The following is a 23,973-nucleotide window of genomic DNA, read 5'->3' as shown; positions in this document are numbered from 1 at the left end:
TACCTTCTCAATATCAGTTTCCTACTCTGTAAAATAAGAAGGTTACCTATTTTTGAAAACATCTATTTTTGGCTTTTGATAAAGCCACTTACCTAAATTTATTCATGGCTGGCTGTGTTGCAACAGGGCTGAGGGATTAAGAAAAAAGACAACATCCAACTTTAATTTTACTTTTAGGAGTGAGACGCTAAGGACGTTGACAGACAATCAGAGATGACAATGTCTAAAATTCAAAATATAATAACAACATTATCCATGAGTGGAGATAAGATATTCAAAAGATGTAATCATATAAAGTAAGGAGCTTAGGCAATTAGAACACAGATTCCCTGTACAAATTGCTTTGTGACCACAGTTAACGTATTATTAATATTATTTTTTGAGACAGTCTCGCTCTGTTGCCCAGGCTGGAGTGCAGTGTTACGATCTCAGCTCACTGCAACCTCTGCCTCCTGGGTTCAGCAATTCTCATGCCTCAGCCTCCCAAGTAGCTAGGACTACAGGCACACACCACCACACCCAGCTAATTTTTGTATTTTTAGTAGTGATGAGGTTTCACCATGTTGGGCAGGCTGGTCTCAAACTCCGGACCTCAAGTGATCCACCCACCTCAGCCTCCCAAAGTGTTGGGATTACAGGCATGAGCCACCATGCCCAGCCGACTTATTATTTACTCATTCAGGCCGGGCACGGTGGCTAACGCCTGTAATCCCAGCACTTTGGGAGGCCAACGCAGGTGGATCGTGAGGTCAGGAGATTGAGACCATCCTGGCTAACATGGTGAAACCCTGTCTCTACTAAAAATACAAAAAAAATAAAAATAAAAAATTAGCCGTGCGTGGTGGCAGGTGCCTGTAGTCCCAGCTACTCAGGAGGCTGAGGCAGGAGAATGGCGTGAACCCGGGAGGCAGAGCTTGCAGTGAGCCGCGAGGTCGCGCCACTGCACTCCAGCCTGGGCGACAGAGCGAGACTCCGTCTCAAAAAATAATAATAAAAAAAATTTATTCATTCAAAAATATTTGTTTTCATCTCTATATAATTAAATCTGTGACAGGTGAAGATTACCCTTCAACTGAAGCAGGCTCTGCATTTCATTGTCATCCAAATCAGCAAATAAAACTTTGCTTCCCTGACAACCCTGTTCACAATGTAAACTGAAAAGCCAGCAGGAACCCACTCTGTTTCCCCACAAAAGGACTGACAAAGTACACAGCTCAGAAGCATCCATTTTTTACCTAATTTTATGAAATGGACTATAGTTTCCTAGGGACTGAAAATTAATCTGCCACATTTATTTAAGTGGGTTCTTGCCCAGCCCATATTTTCACCCTTTAATGGTAATGAAGCTAAAATTTCTTTCCAGTCACTTTGCATATCATTTCCTTTCTCTTTAATTCTCTTTCAAGTGAGATGATTGATAGATTCTTCTTCAGCAGTCACTTACTTTGGTAGATGATTTTCTTTTTCCTTTGAAGTCGATTTTGAAAGGAGCTCTGTGTGATGAGCTAATTAGCACAAACACACAGAGTATATAACCTTAATTAGGCATGATTATAGGTTCAACGTAATGGGATGTCCTGAAACTGCACACTATGCAAATATTAGACTTTTCATTCTTCCCATTACATCCGAAACCGTCAAGCAAAGGATGTTTTGCAGTAGGTACCACAGTCAATGCCAGGTGCAAATCTTTCAATAAAAAGTTGATTTTTTTTTTTTTTTTTTGGTGTACTAGTTGGGTAAAGGATAATTGGAGGAGGTTTAGGGAAAAAAAGGTTCAAAAATCTGAAAAGTTGAATTAAGTTCAGAATGAGCTGTACCAACTGAGGAATTTTACAATTAAGTAAACAACCCAGTTACTCTTCAAACTCTACCTCATTTGGAATTCTGAAGATACTTCACCATAGGCACCACTGTGAATTATGCAAATCTTGAGAGATCTTTCAAACCCAGTAACCACTAAGAGTACTACAAAACCAATCTGGGGTTTACTCAAGCTATTAGGATATAAGAAGATAGTGAGTATAAATGAAATCACAGTGAATCCCCAAGTCCTAATTTTAGCCGATTATTTTCATTTCCTTTACCACCAACCCCCCTACCTTTTTTTCTTTTATAATTGGAGTGGTAAAAATAATTAGCAAATTGACTTTCCCCTTCCTAACCTGAAATGAAAATATCCAAGGATGTCTACCCTTAGACATTTGAATATTCGGCCACTGAATAATTGGGAGCTTATAATACATAATTCTTAGATTATGTGTAGAGTTGTGAGGTTTTAGACTCAATCAGGTAAAAAATAATAAGCTGTTTGGTTCCAGATACTCACGGAAATACTGACAGAGCAGAAATTAAATATATGAGTATTAGAATAATTAGTATCTGATTGTAATCTAAAATACCATCTATTCAGTAGAAATGATAATGAAAGAAGATTTATATAACAGCTGAAATTTAAATTCCATAGCTTTCTCTGTGTTGAATATGTAAGCTAATTTTTCCTGAGAACATAGTATATTGTAGGCACAGTGTTCAATAACTTCTTGGTATAGGCTCAATGAATCATCACAATAATAATATAAGATAGTTCCTGTAAATTACCCATATTTTGCAGATGAGGAAGCTGAGGATCAGAGAAGTTAAAAAATGTCATCCAAGATCACATATCCGGAAGCAGCAGAGCCAGGAATTGAACTCATGTCTGTCTGATTCCAGCCATGCTTTTAATCACTCTGCTGGGCTCATTAGTGCCTATCAGGGCTATGATTGTGTGCTTATTGATTAGCACTTTCCCCAGAGCTGGAAACGAGATGCTGGAGAAATAAAAATGCTTGAGATCTAAACTGAAATGCAGAAATTCTCTATTATCTATTAGGTACAAAGGAGGCCTTGATTAGGTGCTTTGTGTGTGTTGAGGATGTAAGTGCTGTGGAAATAGAATTTGGAGGAAGACAGAATTGCACATGATTGACCATAATAAATACAAACCTATATGATACAACATGTTATTACTGTACATAAGATAACTGGGGAAAAATAAGTACTGAATGGGAATGAGAAGACGAAGATTTCAATCCAGTTTTTGCCACATACCAAATGTAACACTGGATCGATGAGGGTCTCAACAGGAAACAGGGGGTTCAAATAAGAGATTCAATGAAAGAACTACTTTGAGAAATATTAAAAAGCATCAGGAGTGGAGGTTGGTAATGCACCCAAACACTAACAACTGTGGAAGCTGATAGCACCCCTAGGATGGAAAGGACCAGGGGAGGTAAGAGTGAGAACTGGCATCATAGAACAGGGGCCACCAAACAGGAACTATACTTGTGGAGGGGTACTGTTACTACCAGATACATGGCCCTGAATCTGGAAGAGGGCAGGGAAGAAAGACCTGGACTTCCACCTTGTACTTTCTGATCTGCTGGGAACTTCCAATGCTAAGCCCTCAGAAGACACCCTGACAGGGAACTAAGGAGAGACGTTGTCTACAGGGGTCTGTCCCAGGTGGAGCTTGGATCTGAGGAAAGCAGATGGAGAATCACCTTCAGCAAGTCACTTTTCCTCTCTACATTTCAGTTTGCTCATCTATGGTTTATTGCCTACCATATTATTAATAATATAAATAGTTGGCCTTATAATTTTTACTTCCATTTTTTTGAAAAACCTCAAATTTACAAAGAATTTGTAAGAATAGTACCATGAACACACACATATTCTTCACCTAGATTCACCAATTGTTAACATTTCATCACTGTTGTTTAATTCTTTTTACCTTTCTCTGCTAACACAGGTGCATATTTTTGCTGAACCATCTGAGAGTACTTGCTGACATTCTGACACTTAAACCTTGAATACCTGAGTATTATCTATAAACAAGGATGGTTCCCTACATAACCCCAGTGCAATGATCACATTCAGGAAATTTAACATTAAGGCAATGCTATTATGAAATACAGGCTATATTCAAATTTCTCCCAGTGTCTCAGTAATCTGCTTTGTATTATTTTTTTCAAGCAAGAATAATACATTAAATTCTGTTGTCATGTCTCTATTTTCTCCTTCAATCTAGAATGGTTTTCCAGGCTTTTCTCTTTTTAATCTTTTGTGATACTAACATTTTTGAAGAATCTAGGCCAGTTATTTTGCAGAATATGGATTTGTCTGATTATTTCTTCATGCTTAGATTCAGTTAAAACAATTTTGGCAATAACTACACAAAGTTGTTGTGTCCTTCTCAGTGTATTGTATCTGGAGGTACCTATGTCAGAACACTCCATCACGGTAATCTTCAGTTGGGATCACTTGGTTAAGGCAGTATCTGCTAGATTTATCAATTATCTTTTCCCTATTATAATTATCAAGTAATCTCTGGGGTGGTATATGTGAATATATCCTCTCACCAAGATTCTTTTACCCACCTTTTTTTTTTTAACAACCATTTGAATTTTCTTGCTATGACAGAATTAGTTTCATAAAAACATAATTAAGGTATCTAGTAAGATGTCTTTGAAGGTTCTAATTACAACCCTCATCTCTTCTTATGTTAAACTGCTTTCATTCATTTACCACTCATTTAACAAATGTTTAGAGAATGCTCCTTTTGTGACTTGGCCTGTGACATTTTCATCAGTGGCTTCATGGTTGCCTAAACTAATGTCTCTTCCTGTGCTCCAGAATCCTATTGGCAACTGCTTTCCATAGATGCCATAAACTCAACATACCCAAATGAAAGCTGTTGTTTCACTTTCTTACCTGCTCTTCCTGTTATTTATTCCAGTAAATTGCACCTCTGTCTTCTCAGTGACCCTATATAATTAGAAAGGACTATTTATTGAGTGGCATTCTGTTACAATAGGCCTTTTATACATGTTACATGCATTATCTCATTTAATCCTTTCAATAATCTTGAGAAGGAGATGCCATTATCTGGAGGACATTGGGCTTTGAGCCCCAGGTAAACATTAAGCAAGTCCTTTTGCTAGGAGGCAAATCCAGTTATCTTGAACTTCAAAATCTTTGCTTTAGCATAGTGATAAAGAGTATCACTGGCTTCAAATCCTGTCTCTGCCACTTCCTACGGGTTATTGGATAAGTCACCTTAACTTTCAATGCCTTGGTTTCCTTCTTTATGAAATGGGAAAAATGATTACTCTTGTCTTGTAGGGTTGTTCTGAGACTTGAAAGAAGCAAAACTTGCTGGGTGCAGTGGCTCACGCCTGTAATCCCAGCACTTTGGGAGGCCGAGGCGGGTGGATCACCTGAGGTCAGGAATTCGAGACTAGCCTGGTCAACATGGCGAAACCCTGTCTCTACTAAAATAATACAAAAAATTAGCTGGGCGTGGTGGCGGGTGCCTGTAATCCCAGCTACTTGGGAGGCTGAGGCAGGAGAATCGCTTGAACCCAGGAGGCAGACGTTGCAGTGAGCCAAGATGGCACCATTGCACTCCAGCCTGGGCAACAAGAGCGAACTCTGTCCCCCCAAAAAAAAGAAAAGAAAGAAAGAAAACTTAACATTTGAACAATTTCTGCAGCACCACAGTACTTTTCAAACTATAATTTTGGCGTCATTCATTCTAAACTTCTCCCTGCACTCACTGATTGTGGACTAATCCTGTAGGGACTTTGTCTTCACAGCTGTCATTACCTTAGTTTAGACCAGGGGTTGGCAAACCATGGCCCACAGGCCAAATCCAGACTTCACCTATTTTTGTAAATAAAGTTTTATTGGAATGCACACACATCCATTTGTTTACATATAATATATGGCTTCTTTCATTCTAAAATGACATAGTTGAGTAGTGGCAACAGAGACCATATGGTTGGCAAATCATAATATATTTACTATTTTACCCCTTACAGAAAGCTTTCCAAATCCTGGTGCCTGGCGTATTCCAATAGTCTTCTTCCCAGTTTTCCTGGTTACATTTCTCCCTGAACCCATCCTCCCCATCCCTAAAATTTCCCCCAAATGTGAACTCAGTCATACCAATTTGCTCCATATGTTTCATTGGTCCTTGCTGCTAAGAGGATCAGCTTGCACCTTCTGCTCATCCCCAGACAAACTTTGTCCTCTGACCATAATGAGCTCTTCATACCATTTCCAGCTTTAGCCCATGCTGTTCTTCTTGTCTGAATATCCACCCTTTTCCCTGTTCTCAATAATAAGTTCAGGCTTTTCTTCCTCTGAGAAGCCCTTTCTGATTTCCACAGGCTGAACCACTGGCTTCTGCTCCTCTACGTAATACTTCAATTCCAGCATTGATCTCACTCTATCATGATCATGGGTTTAGCTATCTGTCCTTGCCACTGCTGTGTGTTCCTCTTGAAGGCAGAAACATTTGTTTTTCACATTTTAGAAAACCTCCGGTGCCCAGTCTGGCATTAGTAAGTGCCCATTAGGTTGCTATTGCTAGTTGGTATTTGAGCTGTGGCTTGAAGATTTCTATAAGGTGTAGTGGAGTATAGAACACAGGCAGGTCAGAAGGGGCTTCCTGGAGGAGGTGACAGCTGAGCTAAGTCCTGAAAGATGAGAAGGAGTATAAAATAAGATAATAGGAGAAAAAAGGCAGTAGGAACAGCATGGGTAAAAGTGATGAGGCCTGAAAGAGACATGCGGAAGGAAAGACAAATGCAGGAAAGGGGAATGGGAGGGAATGCTGGGGGACAGGTCAAAGAGGGAAGCACGTGGTGAGTATTCTGCAGAGCCTCCTCTGCTGTGCTGAGGTGTGGACAATGGGAAACCATGGACGGATTGGAGTAGGCAAATGCCATATTCCCTGTTGCAACTGTCTGTTTGCATGTCAGCCTTCTAGAAGCCCCTTAAGGTACCAACTATGTTTTTGTTTTGTCATCATTCAATCCTAAGTGCACACAACTCCTGGCATATTACAGGCTCCCTATAAATGTTTCTTTCTTTATTGAAATGTATGAAAATTCTCCAGATTTAAGGAAGGTCCTCAATGTTTCAAACTCCTTTTGTTAGATCGTTGGTCCTCTCTACAGCTGTCACAAATTTAAGGACTCTGGTTATATTTAACCTTTACTTTTGAATTTTCTGCTTGAAAAACTTGTATTAGAAAAAAAAAAGTCTATCCTTTTATGGAAGGCTCTAATCTCTTGAATCATGTGGATTGGCTTTTCTTTGGACCTTCTTTAACTCTGTTTTATCTCTGTTGAGTTAAGGCTTTTAAGAACATCTGAATTCTTTCCTTCTGCAAAACCAGAGGCAGCTTTTTTTTCTGCCTGTTTTCAGTTTATTTCTTGTGATTTTGGTATTTTCTCTTAACCAAATGCTAAATGGAATTAGGAGAGATAAACTTATTTGTAAAGCATGTCAAGGAACGATTAGAAGGATGGTGCTTCACAGATAGAATACAGTTTTTATTAATGATGCCTGCAGACAAATCCTGCCATTAGCCCAAGGGATCAGAAAGTTAGCAGCCTAGCAGTTTTGGAGATGTCAACGAAATGAATTGGACTGGATGGTTAAGGATGCCCAGGAGATTGAATAAAATTAGGAGGACCCTTGTACTCCAGGAAATTCTCCAAATCTCCACTTAGTTATCCAGATCCTCAAAGTGAACATGAAGCTTCAGTTTCAAATTGAATACATTTTCCATCCATGGATTGGCTTGTTTTGTTCAGTTGAGTGCTTGAGGTTGTCTTTTCGACGTAACAGCTAAACCCACGGCTTCCTTTCTCGTAAAACCAAAACAAAAAGGCTTTCTATTCAAGTGCCTTCTGTGTGTGCACATGTGTAATACATACCTGGGATCAAAGTTATCTATATAAAGTCCTTGATTCTGTGTGGGTTCAAACACATTTCAAAGCTTCAGGATCCTGAAAGGTTTCGCTCTACTTCCTGAAGACCTGAACACCGCTCCCATAAAGCCATGGCTTGCCTTGGATTTCAGCGGCACAAGGCTCGGCTGAACCTGGCTACCAGGACCCAGCCCTACACTCTCCTGTTTTCTCTTCTCTTCATCCCTGTCTTCTCCAAAGGTGAGTGAGACTTTTGGAGTATGAAGATGGAGGAGGTGTTTCTCCCAACTGGGTTTCATTTCTTTCAGCAGTCAAGGGCAGTGATTTACAGCAAAGCCAGAAGTTAAAGGTAAAACTCCAAACTGGCTTGGCTGGCTCTGTATTCCAGGGTCAGCAGGGAACAGTTGGGCGGCAGCAAATAAGCAAAGAGATAGCTCAGAACAGAGTGCCAGGTATTTAGTAGGGGCTTCATGAATGCATGTGAGTTGGTTTAGGAGAGAGACACAGGCAATTTCAGCCCCTTCTATGAGACTGGAAGTAATTTAAGAGGGAAAGGATATCCATAGTACTGAATACATTTGAGCTGGGTTTCAGGATGAGCTCACAAGTTTCTTTCTTTCTTTCTTTCTTTTTTTTAATTGATTTAAGCAAATCCTGGGAAGAGTTTCTTTGCCATACAATTCAAGGTTTTAAGGTCCTCGGATTCATATGCTTTATAAACAAATTAGCCAGCTTGTTTAAAATGTAGGGAAATCATGGGAAGAATGCCTTCTTTACTTAATTCAAGGTTTTAAGGTTCTCTTAATCAATTCTACAAGCTAATTAGCCAATTATTTAAAAATAAAAGCTTGAAATTGCAAAAAGAAAACAAAGAAACAAAAAAACACAAGAAAAAGGAAAGAAAGCAAGCCACCAGTCTGTTTGGCATACAATACTTAATTGTTGCCTGACCTACATGTGGGTTTCAGATGTAGATCCTCAGTTTTCATCTCTTCAGAGACTGACACCGGGTTTGTTACACGGCTTAAAATGATGAGTATTTCCATTGAATCTCAACCTTATCTCTCTCTAGACCTTCTTGGTTAAGAAACCATGTAGTTTGTATGAAGTAGGTGCTCAAAAGATATTTGATGGTTTAATTTTTACTGGAGAAGAAATATTCACATATATTTTCTTATTTTTACATGTTTTAAATATGTAAAGATTAAATAAATGCTCTTAGAAGTATTTAAATTTCCTAAAGTAAGTTTATCTCAACCAGTAACCAGGCAGGACCCTCCCATGACAGATACTGGAAAGTTGAGTGTGACCACATTTAGTGGTGATAAGTGTGAGCTTGCTTGGGGAGAGGGCAGGACATTTAGGATTTCTTAAGCTTAGAGTCAATACAATAAAGATTATTGAGTGCTCACTTGGGTGGCATATAATCACTGCTCACAGGAGTTCATGAACCACAAGTAAAAGAGTGGAGAGATGTGATTAACTCACGAATAACTTTAATACAGGGCAGAATGTAATGAAGTACTGCAATGGAGTTATCACAGTGCTAAGGATGCTCAGAGGGCATCTCTGATAGGCAGAGGCGAGGGTTAGGGAAGGAAACTATAATCTAGCTAGCTAGAGCTGCTGGAATAGACATGACAGTGGCTGCTGCCAAACTGTTTTCTCTTCTGAGGACAGATGTCCAGTACAGGTGGCTTGGCGGAAGGGACTAGTGTCTCTAATATAGGGTGATTTATAAGCAGGAAAGTGTGTCCTAGAAATTCAGACTGGAGTGATAGATTGGAATTGGATCATGGGGGACTCATTGAATGTTATTTATTTTATTTGTTTTTGCAATCGGTGTTAGTAAAGAGTCAAAGGGATCGAGCAGATGAGTGACATCATGCAACACAAGTTTTGGGTTTCACTTGTCAGACTGACTGGAGAGGGGCCAGATTAGTTACAGGAAAGTAATTTGGCATGCAGCCACTATTTTTGAGTTGATGCAAGCCTCTCTGTATGGAGAGCTTTATCTCCTTTATCCTGTGGGAAAAGAGAAAACAGAGGAGCACGGGAGTGTTCAAGAGAAGGAGAAAGAAAGGGCAGAGAGGCGACGTGGTGTCAGGGGAAGCCCACAGGAGTTAACAGGAGGGTTGCCTCAACCTAGAGAGGAAACGACCTGGTGCCCTCGGCTCTGTGGCTTCCTTCATCTAACAACATCTTCCACTCTACAACAATGCCAGTGAAGGCGGAGGCTGGTACAGTGCATCAAGACACAGCTAGTGCTGGGTGATAGAGGTTCAGGGCAAGCTCAATAAGTAGGCAGAGGTTTTTGCCATAGGCTTTGAGAGATAAAGCAAGATTCTGTACCTCAACCTTCAGAATTTCCCCTACCACTCATTATAGTTCCGGAACTATATAGCTCCTATCATTCTATCATAACCTTAGAATACCAGAGAAGATACCATCTCATCTAATTCTCTCTTACTATACATGAGAAAAATGAAGGACATGGGGGAAGTGTGACTTGCTCCAAATCACATATTTCATGGGAGAGCCAGGAAAACAGTTGAGAGATGAAGGGGAGGCTGGGGGTGTGGAGAGGGGAAGGGGTAAGTGATGGATTTGTTGATGGGGGAGAGAAGGCCATGGGGATGAAGCTAGAAGGCAGAAGGGCTTGCCTGGGCTTGGTCATGAAGGAGCATGAGTTCACTGAGTTCCCTTTGGCTTTTCCATGCTAGCAATGCACGTGGCCCAGCCTGCTGTGGTGCTGGCCAACAGCCGAGGGATCGCCAGCTTTGTGTGTGAGTATGCGTCTCCAGGCAAAGCCACTGAGGTCCGGGTGACAGTGCTTCGGCAGGCTGACAGCCAGGTGACTGAAGTCTGTGCGGCAACGTACATGATGGGGAATGAGTTGACCTTCCTAGATGATTCCATCTGCACGGGCACCTCCAGTGGAAATCAAATGAACCTCACTATCCAAGGACTGAGGGCTATGGACATGGGACTCTACATCTGCAAGGTGGAGCTCATGTACCCACCACCATACTACATGGGAATAGGCAACGGAACCCAGATTTATGTAATTGGTGAGCAAAGCCATTTCACTGAGTTGACACCTGTTGCTTTGTGGTCTTCTATGCGTAAAAACAGTTTTGTCCCTTAATTTCAGGTTGTTTATTTTTAGGACTGTGGAAATTCTCTTTAAGAGTTCTCTACCACATGGTAGCCTTGCTTATGATGGGTGGCAACCTTCATAGCATTCTGACTATAAAATAAAATGATTGGGGGAAGTTGGGGCACTTGTTCTGGAGTGCTAATCATCATGACGCTTGACCCATGCTTTTGATATGATATGATGTTCCTGGGGAAGTAGTCCCAAATAGCCAAACCTATTGGTGGGCTACCCATGCAATTTAGGGGTGGACCTCAAGGCTTGGAAGCTCTAATGTCCTTTTTCCACCAATGTTGGAGAGTAGAGCCCTAGAGTTTAAAACTGTCTCAGGGAGGCTCTGCTTTGTTTTCTGTTGCAGATCCAGAACCGTGCCCAGATTCTGACTTCCTCCTCTGGATCCTTGCAGCAGTTAGTTCGGGGTTGTTTTTTTATAGCTTTCTCCTCACAGCTGTTTCTTTGAGCAAAATGGTGAGTGTGGTGCTGATGGTGCACCATGTCTGATGGGGATACCTTTAGTGGTATCAACTGACCAAAAGATGGTGTTGAGTTTAGTGTTCTTGAGATGAGGCAATAAATGAAGAGAAAGAAGGACAGTGGTAAAGAACACACTAGAACCGTAGGCATTGGCATTTGAGGTTTCAGAATGACTAATATTTTAGATGAATTTGTTTGATATTGAATGTTCGTGTGCTTCTGAGCAGGGTTTCAATTTGAGTAACCGTTGCAATAACATGGGGCAGCTGTTTTGCTCTTTGTCTTCATGACAATTGTACTTAAGCTAACAACCCTGAAAACATGAGATTAGGCTGGGCAGAATGCTGCTAGAGAGGACCATCTGGATGGTCTTTATTCTCCTTCTCCATGTCCCTCTTCATCACCTGGAATTCACCTCTTTGTGCCACTCTGGTACCTTCCTTGTCCGAGCTGTAGCTGCTCACATAATACCTATCCCTATTATCCAGTTTGCTTTACTGGGAAATGAAAGTCCCAGTTTTTATTTATTACAGGTGTTAGTGGTAGAAGAGGTAGAAGTATGGAATCAGGCCTCCTGTCAGGATTTCTTTTTGACAGTCCCTCTCAGACACCTCTGCCTAAGGCTGGCTTTGCCATTACAGACTCACCCTTCTCCCTCCCTCCCTTCTTCTCTTCTTCGGCCGTCTTCTCTCCCTTTCTCTCTCTCTCTCTCTTTCTCACTCTCTGTCTCTTATACACATACACAAAGATACACTCTATTCCAACATCCTCCACCCAACCTGACAGAGATGTCCTTTGCTGTAGGTTCAGCAGTGGAGATGAGAAATACAGCTCTCAAACAGGATAACTAAAGCTTATTACCTTATCAAGCTTGCTCTCTTGCAGACAAGATCGATCAATCATCATGGGCTTTCTGGGTGTTCTTTGTGAAGCTTTCTCAAAGTCTCTTTCTCCTATCTTCCATTCAAGGCAAATGATTGCCATTTAACATCAAATCACAGTTATTTATCTAAAATAAATTTTAATAGTTGAATCAAGAAAATCTCCTGAGATTTATAATTCTGTGTGCTGTGAACATTCATTTTTAACCAGGTAGGGACCCAATATGTGTTGAGTTCTATTATGGTTAGAAGTGGCTTCTGTATTCCTCAGTAGTAATTATTGTTTCTTTTTGTGTTTGACAGCTAAAGAAAAGAAGCCCTCTTACAACAGGGGTCTATGTGAAAATGCCCCCAACAGAGCCAGAATGTGAAAAGCAATTTCAGCCTTATTTTATTCCCATCAATTGAGAAACCATTATGAAGAAGAGAGTCCATATTTCAACTTCCAAGAGCTGAGGCAATTCTAACTTTTTTGCTATCCAGCTATTTTTATTTGTTTGTGCATTTGGGGGGAATTCATCTCTCTTTAATATAAAGTTGGATGCAGAACCCAAATTACGTGTACTACAATTTAAAGCAAAGGAGCAGAAAGACAGAGCTGGGATGTTTCTGTCACATCAGCTCCATTTTTAGTGAAAACATCACTTGGGAATAATATGGGGATGCAGCATTATGATGTGGGTCAAGGAATTAAGGAATGGCACAGTCCAAAGAAAGAAAAGGCAGGGAGAGAGAGAGAGGACTATATTGTACACATCTTATATTTATGTATGAGACGTTTATAGCCGAAATCATCTTTTCAAGTTAAATTTTATGCCTTTTACTTCTGAAACAAATGTATAATTACATCAAGGCTTCAAAAATACTCACACGGCTATGTTTTAGCCAGTGATGCTAAAGGTTGTATTGCATATATATATATTTTAATTTGATAGTATTGTGCAAGGAGCCACATATGTTTTTGTGTATTTGCTTATGGTTTGAATATAAACACTATATGGCAGTGTCTTTCCACCATGGATCCCAGGGAAGTTTTGTGGAGGAGCTCAGGACACTAATACACCAGGTAGAACACAAGGTCATTTGCTAACTGGCTTGGAAACTGGATAAGGTCATAGCAGTGCTTGATTGCACGGAATTGTGCTGAGTTGGTGTTGACATGTGCTTTGGGGCTTTTACACCAGTTCCTTTCAATGGTTTGCAAGGAAGCCACAACTAGTGGTATCTGAGTTGACTTGACAGAACACTGTCTTGAAGACAATGGCTTACTCCAGGAAACCCATAGGTATGACCTTCTAAGAAGCTCCAGTTCGATGGGTCCAATTCTTACAAATATGTGGTTAATGCCATGGACAAAAGAAGGCAGCAGGTGGCAAAATGGGGTACATGAAGGTTTCTAAAAATTAACACTGCTGGTGTTTTTAACTCAATATTTTCCATGAAAATGCAACAACATGTATAATATTTTTAATTAAATAAAAATCTGTGGTGGTCGTTTTCCGGAGTTGTCTTTATCATCCTTGCATTTGAGTATTGTGTTTAAATTTTTGATTCATTCATTCAGTAGCTGGTGGAGTCTCCAATATTTGAAATACTGGAAACAAATTGAAAAATCACAGAAGGACAAATAATGCTTCATGAGTCAGCTTTGCACCAGCCCATTACCTGCAAGTAATTCTTGGAAGGTATCCATCCTCTTTCCTTTTGATTTCTTCACCACTATTTGGGATATAACGTGGGTTAACACAGACGTAGCAGTCCTTTATAAATCAATCAGCATGCTGTTTAACACAGATTCTTCATCTCCTCTTTCTTACCCCTCGCTTTCTCAGCTCAACTCTCACAGGCATTACAGTTGTCATGGCAACTCCAATGTTGGCAACCAAGTCCCTTGCAGCCATTTTGATCTGCCTTCCTGACAAATAGAGCTTTTCCTTGTGGCTTCCAAATGAACTATTTTGCAAATGTGGGGAAAACACACACCTGTGGTCCTATGTTGCTGTTAGCTGGCACACCTGGGCCTGGCACACTAAGCCCTCTGTGATTCTTGCTTAACCAATGTATAGTCTCAGCACGTTTGGTTTCCACTTAAGGTTTCCTATTTTTGACCTCTACATCCTGTTAATGTCTTTTGCAATGATTCTCAATGTGGTCAGGGACCACCTGTAACCGAATCCACTGGGTCACTTACTAAAAACACCAATTCACATTTATTCCCAGATGCGTTGAATCAGAATCTTTGAGTGGTGGGGCCAGGAGTTTGCATTTCCAAAAATCTTCCCAGTGCTTCTTATACCCATCAAGTTTTGAGAATCACTGCTTAGGCAACTCTGTCTGTGTCTCTTCCTCTGTCTCTCCCCCTTGCTCATTCTCTTGCTTGCTCTTGCTCTCTTTCTCTCTCTCTCTCTTTCTTTCCCCAGCAAGTACTAACAAACACACAAGACAGCACACAGTAAGCATTTCATAAGGGGTTGTTAAATAAAAATGAATAGGTCTTTCAAAGTGAGGTAATGATTATTACCTAGAATGAGCTCCTTTTCTGTGGAAGACTGTGCTTCTTGCTCTCTAGGCCTTTGGATGGTAGCCATGAAGAAAAACACCAATCAGGAGCCTCAGTGGATAGTATATCATTTCTACGCCTCTAAACATCTTTAGAGAGATTACCCTTTTTCATAGTTGATAGGCAGATCTAAGTGACAGAGTGTGCCTTACACAAGTCATGCCCTCCAGGTATCTTTCAGACACCCTTAAATAATGGACTACTTTATATAAGCTTAATATTTCCTCTGCTATTGCCTAAAATTCTACCATTTGTTGTAAACTGAGGTAAGCCTTGCCCCCTTCGTTCAGTCTTGCCCCCTTCGTTCAGTCTCAATCTTATAAAAATAAAATACCCTTTAGCTCAAAAAAGCTTCCCCTATGGCAGAAGAATTGTACAAGAAAGACTATGACTTGCTGAAAGACTTTCTCCCGCTGAAAGGGGAGAAAGCAAACATGAAGATAAGGGAGTGCATCTGGGCACCAAATGAAAGCCTCTGCTAATCCCCATGTCACTTATGAGAGAAGATCCTATGTCTGCAGTACTCAGAGAGGTGAACTGTCCCCAAATCAGAGGACCAACCATCACAGGGATTCCAACCTTCATCACCATCTCCATTTCTGGGATCAGGGTCCTCCTGGGGCAGCTCCAAGCCCAAATAATCCATGAACTTAAATGGGGCTTGGCCTACCATGCAGGGGGAGCCTGGACACTGTAACCTTCCTCCTTGGAACCACCTGTGCCTGGCAGGAATGTGGATGACAAGGGAGCCGGATAGAGTGTCCAGGGGCTACAGAGTCAGCTCCTCCTCCAACATGGCTCCTAGCAGATGTCTCTGCTCATGTCTCTTTCTTCAGCATGGTACTTGCATTCCTGCTACTTCCCATTTCCTCATTTCTCACCTCCAAATATTATAATCCTTCATTCTCACACCCTTCAAGACTAATCCCAAATTTTGCCTCCACCATCAGATTTGCTGACACTTTAAGCTCATGTGGATTTCTCCCCTTTTGTTTCATAACTATACGTGGTTTCATCTCTAATAATTTCAAGCATGCATGTCTTTTCTGCCTAGTTAGATCAGGAACTTCTCCAAGACAGGGATAATCACAACTTTAGGCACACAGTAGATGCTCAAATAAATGGATTGATGAGTTGGAGAACTAGGATCTCCAGGACCGTTTTCCATACAGAACCCATCAGTGTTTTCTTAGGCAGTCCCAGCTTAATCTCTATCCTATTTGATCAGCAGAACTTTGTGCAGGTCTACACATCTTCTGTCTTAAAGCTTAAAGACTCTGGACTGTGAGCTACAGCTGCCTACTGTGTCTCATTCATTCTACTTTTATCTTAATCCAGTCTTGCCTCCAATCTTTTTCTTTCTTTAGTGAATTCTTATTTTTATTCTTTTTCTCTTCTGAATTGTTGGTTGTTGCCAAAATTGACTATATTTTTATACCCAGTCTGAGCCTTCTTCTATATCCCCAGTTAATAGTTTTTTCAACGTAGTTGGGACTGAGCTTGTGAAATGTTGATGTCACTGTGTTGTTAACAGGAGCAAAGCCAGTTGAGAAGTTCAAGACTTTATAAATTAAGTTATTGTTTTGGGAGGTCTCAAAGCAAAGGAGAACATGGCTTTCTCTGGAAAGTTATTCCCATTGCCTCACTTGTTGTTTGCACCTGGTTAGAGCCACGACTCAGGCTCTGTAGAGACCTTGTTTTATTTCGTATATATATGTATTTTTTTTCTCATCTCAGGTCAATTTTTTCTGTTCAGTTCAGAAACATGACACACCCTATTGGTAAAAAGGGAGGAAAAGTTTATTCTTTCCTCTTTCATGTTTCCTTGGCTACATGCTGGGATAGGGGCTCGAAGTAAGTTTGCCAGATTCAACCAAAAAACCCCACAAAAACAAGTAAACAGTCTGCCCTGTATTTTATCTGACAACGCTATCAGCAGGAAAGCTTATGCTTCTAATGCAGTGTGAATAAAAAGTGTACTGGAGACTGGGTACAGTGGCTCACACCTGTAATCCCAGCACTTTAGGAGCTGAGGTGGGCAAATCACTTGAAGTCAGGAGTTTGAGACCAGCCTGGCCAACATGGTGAAACCCTGGCTCTACTAAAAATACAAAAATTAACCGGATACGGTGGCAGGTGCCTGTAGTCCTAGCTACTTGGGAGGCTGAGGCAGGAGAATCGCTTGAACTGGGAGGCAGAGGTTGCAGTGAGAAAGATCATACCACTGCACTCCAGCCTGGGCGACAGAGTGAGGCTCCGTCCCTGCCGCCCCGCAAAAGAAAAGTGTACTAGAGACCCCTCTTCAGAAGTTTCTGTGCAAGAACAACCTGAGACTGCGACCACTGTTCCAACTGTAACACAATCTCCTGTTCTCACTCCCAGGCGCATCTGGGATTGATGCTATGTCACTGGAAGCTAATGAGACCTGCAGAAGAGGTAGCTATTTCTCTTCGAAGCAATTTTCTTAGAGGAAGTTAACCCATCCTGGTGCATATTGCAAGAAACCTGACATTCAGACCCTTCTTGGAACTCTGCCTTCATGGGCGCACTCTATGTGCTTACATTTATTTTGTGCAATAATCATCTGAAGCATTTGGAAAAAGTGCAGATTGAGGTGCCTCCGACCCAGAACTTCTCACTTATAAGGTCTGAGGCAGGGTCTAGGGATTTTAATTCTTCAGAGAGCCTTTAGGCCATACTTTCAGAAGCCCTGGTTTAACTCAGGATTCTACCATCACGGATGATTAGGAAAGGAAATGATCCTCAGATTTTAGAAGAACATAAGGCTCGAAGACATTAGGGACCTTGTCCAAGGTTCTAGGGCGAGGCAAGATTTGAACTAGGCTAAGAAGTCAGATGTCCAGGTTTTCACATCAGGGCTCTGCAGTGGGTGGCACTGTGCACCTTTCTGGCCAGGAGCTGTCCTTTCCAAGCTGCTTCTGAGACCTCCCTGCTACCACTCCAGGCTACCCACAGAAAACCTGCTTTTCCATCCACCTCCATCCCAAGTGCTCCTGTTACACCTTGGTGTGATTATCACCACTGTTGCTGCTCCAATGTTGGCTCCATCTTTTCTCTTTCTTCTGTAACCTTCCAGGGGACTTAGGAAAAGCATCTCAGGTGACCCAGCCTGTTCTTAGCAATCCTGCAGAAGAATGCTGCAGGGGGACAACACAAAGCAAAACACTGCCAATAAACAGTCTGTCAGCAAAGCCTGCAGCACACCGAGAAAGCTCCTATTGCCGCTGGAAGTCGTGGAACAACCCATTGAGATGATACATGCTCTTTTAATCACACACAGTAAAGTTACCATAGCAACCAACAGTGTTTCAGAAACATGATTATTCATCACACAAAGTAATACTATCTATTTGAACAAAAAGAAGAAGCTTTCTCTGAGAGGAATTGTAAAAAATATATTTCAGGGTACGATTGCAAATTTTAGAAGATAACACAGATGACTTCTCATGAGCAGCACTTTCATGAAGGACATCATCACCTTTTACTTCCTGTTTGTCATTTTCTTCCTGCTTCCACCTTTTCATGTTAGCCATGCAGCATGCATCCCACTGGTAGCTTTTTTCTTCACCTTGTTGAAAATGAGTTTTTCTGGCCGGGTACAGTGGCTCATGCCTGTAATCCCAGCACTTTGGGAGGCCGAGGTGGGCATATCTCTTGAGGTCAGGAGTTCGAGACCAGCCTGGCCAACATGGCGAAATCCTGTCTCTACTAAAAAAAAAAAAAAAAGAGCTGAGCATGGTGGTGTGCTCCTGTAATCCCAGCTACGTGGGAGGCTGAGACAGGAGAATCTCTTGAACCTGGGAGGCAGAGGTTGCCAAGGCAGAGGTTGCTTGGGAGGCAGTGAGCCAAGATCATGCCAAGCCAAGATCATGCCACTGCACTCCCACCTGGGCAAGAGAGTGAGACTCTGTCTCAAAAAAAAAAAAAAAAAAAAAAAAGTTTTTCTTTCCTTCTTTGTAGTTAGCTTGCAACTCAAACATAGTCTCTAGTCTCCTGTGAGCACCTTTTCATTATGGTAAACCATAGCAGTATGGTAAGGACAGGAAACATGGATTTGTAAATGAAGACTAGCCCTGTATTCCTTTCCTATTGAGGAAGCTGATTCACTAAGATAGAGTTCGTGAATTCCTTGTCCTGAATGAACAGGGAAAGGAAACCAACTTATGAAGCCTCAAATACTGCACAGATGGATGTACATTAGCTAAAGCAATTCCCACAGTAACCCTGTGGAAGAGGTTCTGCCATCATCTCTATTTTACAAATGAAGAAACTAAGTTCAGAAAGGTTTAATTACTTGCCCAAAGCCATACAGCTAGTAAGTGGCAGAATCAGGATTAGGATACATGTTTAATTCCAAAGCCCATGTTCTTTTCGAATGACCAAATCTGACTTCTGGGGGTTACTGGCAAAAGGAAAAGAGCGAACTGGAAGGTGAAAGGGGATTGAAGTATTGGAGAAGTAATGCATGTATTACAGTGGTTACAAATGGGTGTTGATATCAGCCAATATTCTTTTGGATGAACGTTTTAAAAAGCTTTCTGAAGGTGCTTATTTTGAGATTGTCACCAGCAGCAGCTCTCTCCTGTAACCAGAGAGGAAAACAGGAAGTTGAAGACATATAAAGACGGACCACTGGCTCCAATTCACAGTTTTAGCAGTAACTAGCTGCTTTCCCATTTCCTGGCGCTGAAGTCAGTGCTGCAATATTGCTGGCTTGCATGCCTTTCTGGCCCTAAGGTCTCATAGGTTCTCTCACACTGATGCTTGGCTCAGAGATGGGGGAAAATGGAAATCATTAACACAGCCAGTGAGAAGCTCTGATCTTCATGATACCTGTAGCACGCTCCTGGCAAAGAGGGTGATTCTCCATTTGAAACAGGCTAGAGACACAGGATGTAATGAACATGGAAGTCAGTGGGAGTTACCTTGCATTCGTATCTGTGAACTTTGGAATGGGGCTAGTTTCTAAAAGGGTAGTAACCAGCCTGGAGCAGAAGCTGAGGGTGGGGTGTTGAGGGTGAAGAGGAGGGAGGGTCTCTGAGTTGAGGTTGAGGGATGCTGAGAAAACACAATGCATCCCTTTGAGGAAAAAAAAAATAGAGGGCAAAAGCAGACTCCAGGGCCTGAAGATGCCCCCAAATGGCAAATTAAGTGAACTGGTATATGGTGAATAAAGTTATAGAGCTGGATCCAATGCCACAGGCCACATAGAAGATTGCGAGAGACTCTAGGCAGAAGCAGGGAGCTAGTCAGCCGAGACTGTGATGGAGGTAGCTATGCAGAAGTAATTTCCACCAGAAGTTGAAGTGTAGGAATATCTGGGGTCAAAGCAGAAAAAGACTTTCCCTGCCGGGAATGGGAGTTAAAAGTAATTATTCCACTCTGGATCACTGGGGGTGGAGGCAGGTGGCACTAAGCAGGGGTGAAAGCTGATTACGGAGGAGCGGCGTCAGGAAACATCACGAAGGAACCCCTGAGTACTTTAAACCTAGGCGGAGCTGAGTAGCACGGACTGCACTTGTGCTAGTTGGAGTGTTGATAGTGTTTGTAATTTGTGCCTGAGAAGACATGATTCAAGGATGGCATGAAAGCTGTGTGTAAGGTGTGAAAGAAAGGCTGTCACATGAATGAGAGATTAGATTTCTTTGTGGGCTTCCTGGAGCACACGGTGCTGGTGTTCCACAGAAGCACATGACCAAAGAGGGGGTTGGCATTATTTTTCTTCCTGTATTAGGCTTGGATTCAGAGTCAGAGAGAGTGCGCTGGACGCTGTCATACTGCAGACTGGCCGGGGCAGGCCTGTTGGATCCTCACTAACAGCAGCTGGTGGGTAAAGAGAGGCATCAGAGGACCTAGTTGGGCAGGGGGCTGGGGAAGTGGGCCTGCTTGAATGACTAGCTCCTGCTGGCCTAGCTCCTCCTCCTACTTGCATCTGAGACTTGTTATGGGTTCAGGCTCCATTCAGGCAGGCATCACTGTCCATAAAGATCTACCTTAGCAGGAGGGGTGCCACGGCAGGAAAGGATGTGGCAGGAAATGCCCAAAGTCAGATGGCTGTTGACCTTCTGGTGGGTCAATCAGTTCACATTAGGATACCTGCCAACATTTGGAGGTACTGAGAATAGGATCCCACACTTAAGGTGAGGCTAGGCAGGGTATCATGGAGAATTGGAATGCTGGGCCAGTAAACTGAAGCCAACAACTAATTAAACCCCATAAACTGGGGAGTACTACCTTTTGGAGACTGAGATGGTTAATACTGAGTGTCAACTTGATTGGATTGAAGGATACAAAGTATTGATCCTGGGCTTGTCTGTGAGGGTGTTGCCAACGGAGATTAACATTTGAGTCAGTGGACTGGGAAACTCGATCTGGGTGGGCACCATCTCATCAGCTGCCAGTGTGGCAGAAAAATGTGAAAAGAGAGACTGGCCTAGCCTCCCAGCCTACATCTTTTTCCCGTGTGGATGCTTCCTACCCTTGACTGGACCGGAAATTCTTCAGTTTTGGAACTCAGGCTGGCTCTCTTTGCTCCTCAGCCTGCAGATGGCCTATGGTGGGACGTTTTGATCGTGTGGGCTAATACTTAATAAACTCCTCTTTATATCTATCTATCTATCTATCTATCTATCTATCTATCTATCTATCTATCATCTGTCATCTATCTATCTATCTATCTATTCCATTGGTTCTGTCCCTCCAGAGAGTACTAATACAGAAACCTTGCCTGGAGATACTGCCATAGGCTGGGTCACTGATCCCGGTTGCGTCCTAAAAATTCTTTTCAACGCAGGTCTCTAGGGAACCATGGATCATCATCACCGTTGGCACTCAAGATATCATTGAGAACTCCAGAGATTGTAAGCTACTTCCTGCCTTTTCTGAGACCTACCTCACATGTCCCTCTTCTGTAATGCCTTCCTAAACCCTCACACATGGTTGCTCTCACTTCATTTGGTCCTTTAACCTTTTGGCTCTTACCACTCTGCAGTATCAACCTTTGTTTACGACCTTGTCTCTTCTCGAGATTGAGCTCATGGTGGGCAATGAGAGAGTGCCTACCATATTTGTCTACTCAAACCTTTAAAGAGGAAGATATTATTTCTACTTTTGTCAAATAATTTGCCCCAGATCTCATCATAGTAAGTGGTAGAGAGGGATTTGAATTCAAGTCAGTCTGATTTCAAACTCTGTGCTCTTTTCCTTAAATCTTGCACTCAACCTTGTACCCTTCAGCACATTGGCACGAGCTCAGGTGGCAGGAGAACAAAGCTGCATTTTTGAGCATAGACAGACATAGAAGGAATTTCGTGGCTGCTCTAGAAGTAAAATTCTCCTGCTATACCCTCAGAAATTTCCATCCTCTAGGCTGCGTATAGTGGCTCATGCCTGTAATCCCAGCACTTTGGGAGACCGAGGCAGGAAGAGCACTTGAGCTCAGGACATCGAGACCAACCTGGACAACATGGCAAAACCCTGTCTCCATGAAAAATACAAAAACTAGCTAGGTGGGGGGTGTGTGCCAGCAACTTGGGAGCCCAGGATGTTGGGGCTGCAGTGAGCCATGATTGTGCTACTGCTCTCCAGTCTGGGTGACAGAGTGAAACCCTGTCTCAAAAAAATAAAAAAATTCCATCTTCTGTGGTGCATTATGTACACTGGGATCAAACTGGTCTTGATGAATCTGACTTTTGACAGCCATCCTAACAGTATTGGCTTTATTCAGTTGCAGCTGAACTATTTCTGTCTAACTTGGCTGCCTAACCTACAAACTGTTTCAAATCAGATGTCTTTTTTGTCTAGTGAAACTGAGAGAATTATTTTATAATCACACTCTGGAAAAAAAAATAGTGAATGGAAAATGTTAATAGAAAAGAATGTGGTAGAAACAGAATTTTAAGTTACTAATTGGAAAACATGCGGCAAATTCTTTATCCACTAGCCTACAGTATTCTGCAGTCATCTGTGGAAATTTATAGGTATTAAATTAGATACAGGCTGGTTTTTGTGTTTGTAGAACGTAACAGAAACCTAATTGAAAACCACATAGCAACATCATAAAACCAAATGCGATGTCTATTCTGTTCAGCATCAAAATTCATCCACACATGAAGACAATTACTTTGGTCCTTAAACAAAAATACCTCCATTAATATTTTTATTAAATACTGCAAATTTCTAAGAGGGAGATAGTTAAGAAAGTAAATGTAAGCATCTGTCTCAGAGTCTAAATTATATTCAAGAGTGATTGTAATAAGGACAAATGTTTAGCATGCAAAGTTAGTCTTACTTTGCTTATATTCTGCTGTTTGAATGTTTTCCTGTGTATAGATTTACAAGTCTATTTTTGTTTGTTTGTTTGTTTGTTTTTGAGACAGTCTTGCACTGTCGCCCAGGCTGGAGTGCAACCTCCACTTCCCGGGTTCAAGAGATTCTCTTGCCTCACCTCCCAAGTAGCTGGGATTACAAGAGTGTGCCACCACACCAGGATAATTTTTGTATGCCAGGATAATTTTTGTATTTTTGGTAGAGACAGGTTTTCACTATGTTGGCAAGGTTGGTCTCAAACTGGTCACTGACCTCAAGTGAGCTGCCTGCCTCAACCTCCCAAAGTGCTGGGATTACAGGTGTGAGCCACCGTGCCCAGCTTATATTTAGTTATTTAAAAATTGCTGGTCACTGGCCTTCCCGCAGAACCTAGAAAATGAGAGCAGAAGAGTTTGACAAGAGCTTCATTTGACAAAAGAGCATATAATATTTCCTGGGCTGAGGGAAGGAGGCTGGGCAAGGTGACCCTCTGGGATCCTGTTGGATGAGGTGCCAGATCTGTGAATTAGAACTCTGTCCCTGAGAACACTTCTGTGAAGCCCTGCAAAGACAATTGTCAAGGGCAAGGGAACTAGTAATCCTTCCCTGTAGAACTAGGAGTCCTGGGTTCTGTTCTTGGCTCTGCCCCAGCAGGCCTGCCATTTGCCTGGAGCTGTTTCTGGGTTAAGTGCTGTTTAATAATCACCTTGGTCTCTTCCCGGATTGCTCCGGTCCAAGCTGAACTCCCCACTTTGGACTCATTCGCATGGTCTCTTGTAATGATGCAAATTGTGATTGTTTAATTCT

At 41.9% G+C, this 23,973-nt stretch overlaps 1 protein-coding gene across 2 annotated transcripts; it reads left to right on the top strand.

Moving 5' to 3' along the window:
* The first annotated feature begins 7,740 nt into the window (after positions 1-7,740).
* On the top strand, positions 7,741-13,777 carry CTLA4 (cytotoxic T-lymphocyte-associated protein 4). Of its 2 annotated transcripts, XM_011949900.1 has the most exons (4): positions 7,741-8,006; positions 10,490-10,837; positions 11,282-11,391; positions 12,582-13,777. In XM_011949900.1, the coding sequence occupies exons 1-4, from the start codon at positions 7,898-7,900 to the stop codon at positions 12,684-12,686; spliced, it is 672 nt and encodes a 223-aa protein (XP_011805290.1). In that variant the 5' UTR covers positions 7,741-7,897; the 3' UTR covers positions 12,687-13,777. The 2 variants fall into 2 exon arrangements, with proteins under 2 accessions (XP_011805290.1, XP_011805292.1); XM_011949902.1 differs by lacking the exon at positions 11,282-11,391 and having other exon boundaries at positions 7,758-8,006.
* Positions 13,778-23,973: the final 10,196 nt, after the last annotated feature.

Source organism: Colobus angolensis, unplaced genomic scaffold, assembly GCF_000951035.1.
Source record: "Colobus angolensis palliatus isolate OR3802 unplaced genomic scaffold, Cang.pa_1.0 Scaffold30, whole genome shotgun sequence".
Lineage (NCBI taxonomy): Eukaryota > Metazoa > Chordata > Mammalia > Primates > Cercopithecidae > Colobus > Colobus angolensis.
Note: the sequence above shows the minus strand (reverse complement) of the source record. Positions and strands in the feature narration are given on the sequence as shown.

Excerpts from the sequence above, each read along its gene's own strand:
- CTLA4 (XM_011949900.1), top strand. The coding sequence starts at position 7,898 with ATGGCTTGCCTTGGATTTCAGCGGCACAAGGCTCGGCTGAACCTGGCT. Across the intron at positions 8,007-10,489 it reads CATCCCTGTCTTCTCCAAAG|CAATGCACGTGGCCCAGCCT; the intron begins GTGAGTGAGACT and ends TTTCCATGCTAG. Across the intron at positions 10,838-11,281 it reads AACCCAGATTTATGTAATTG|ATCCAGAACCGTGCCCAGAT; the intron begins GTGAGCAAAGCC and ends TTTCTGTTGCAG.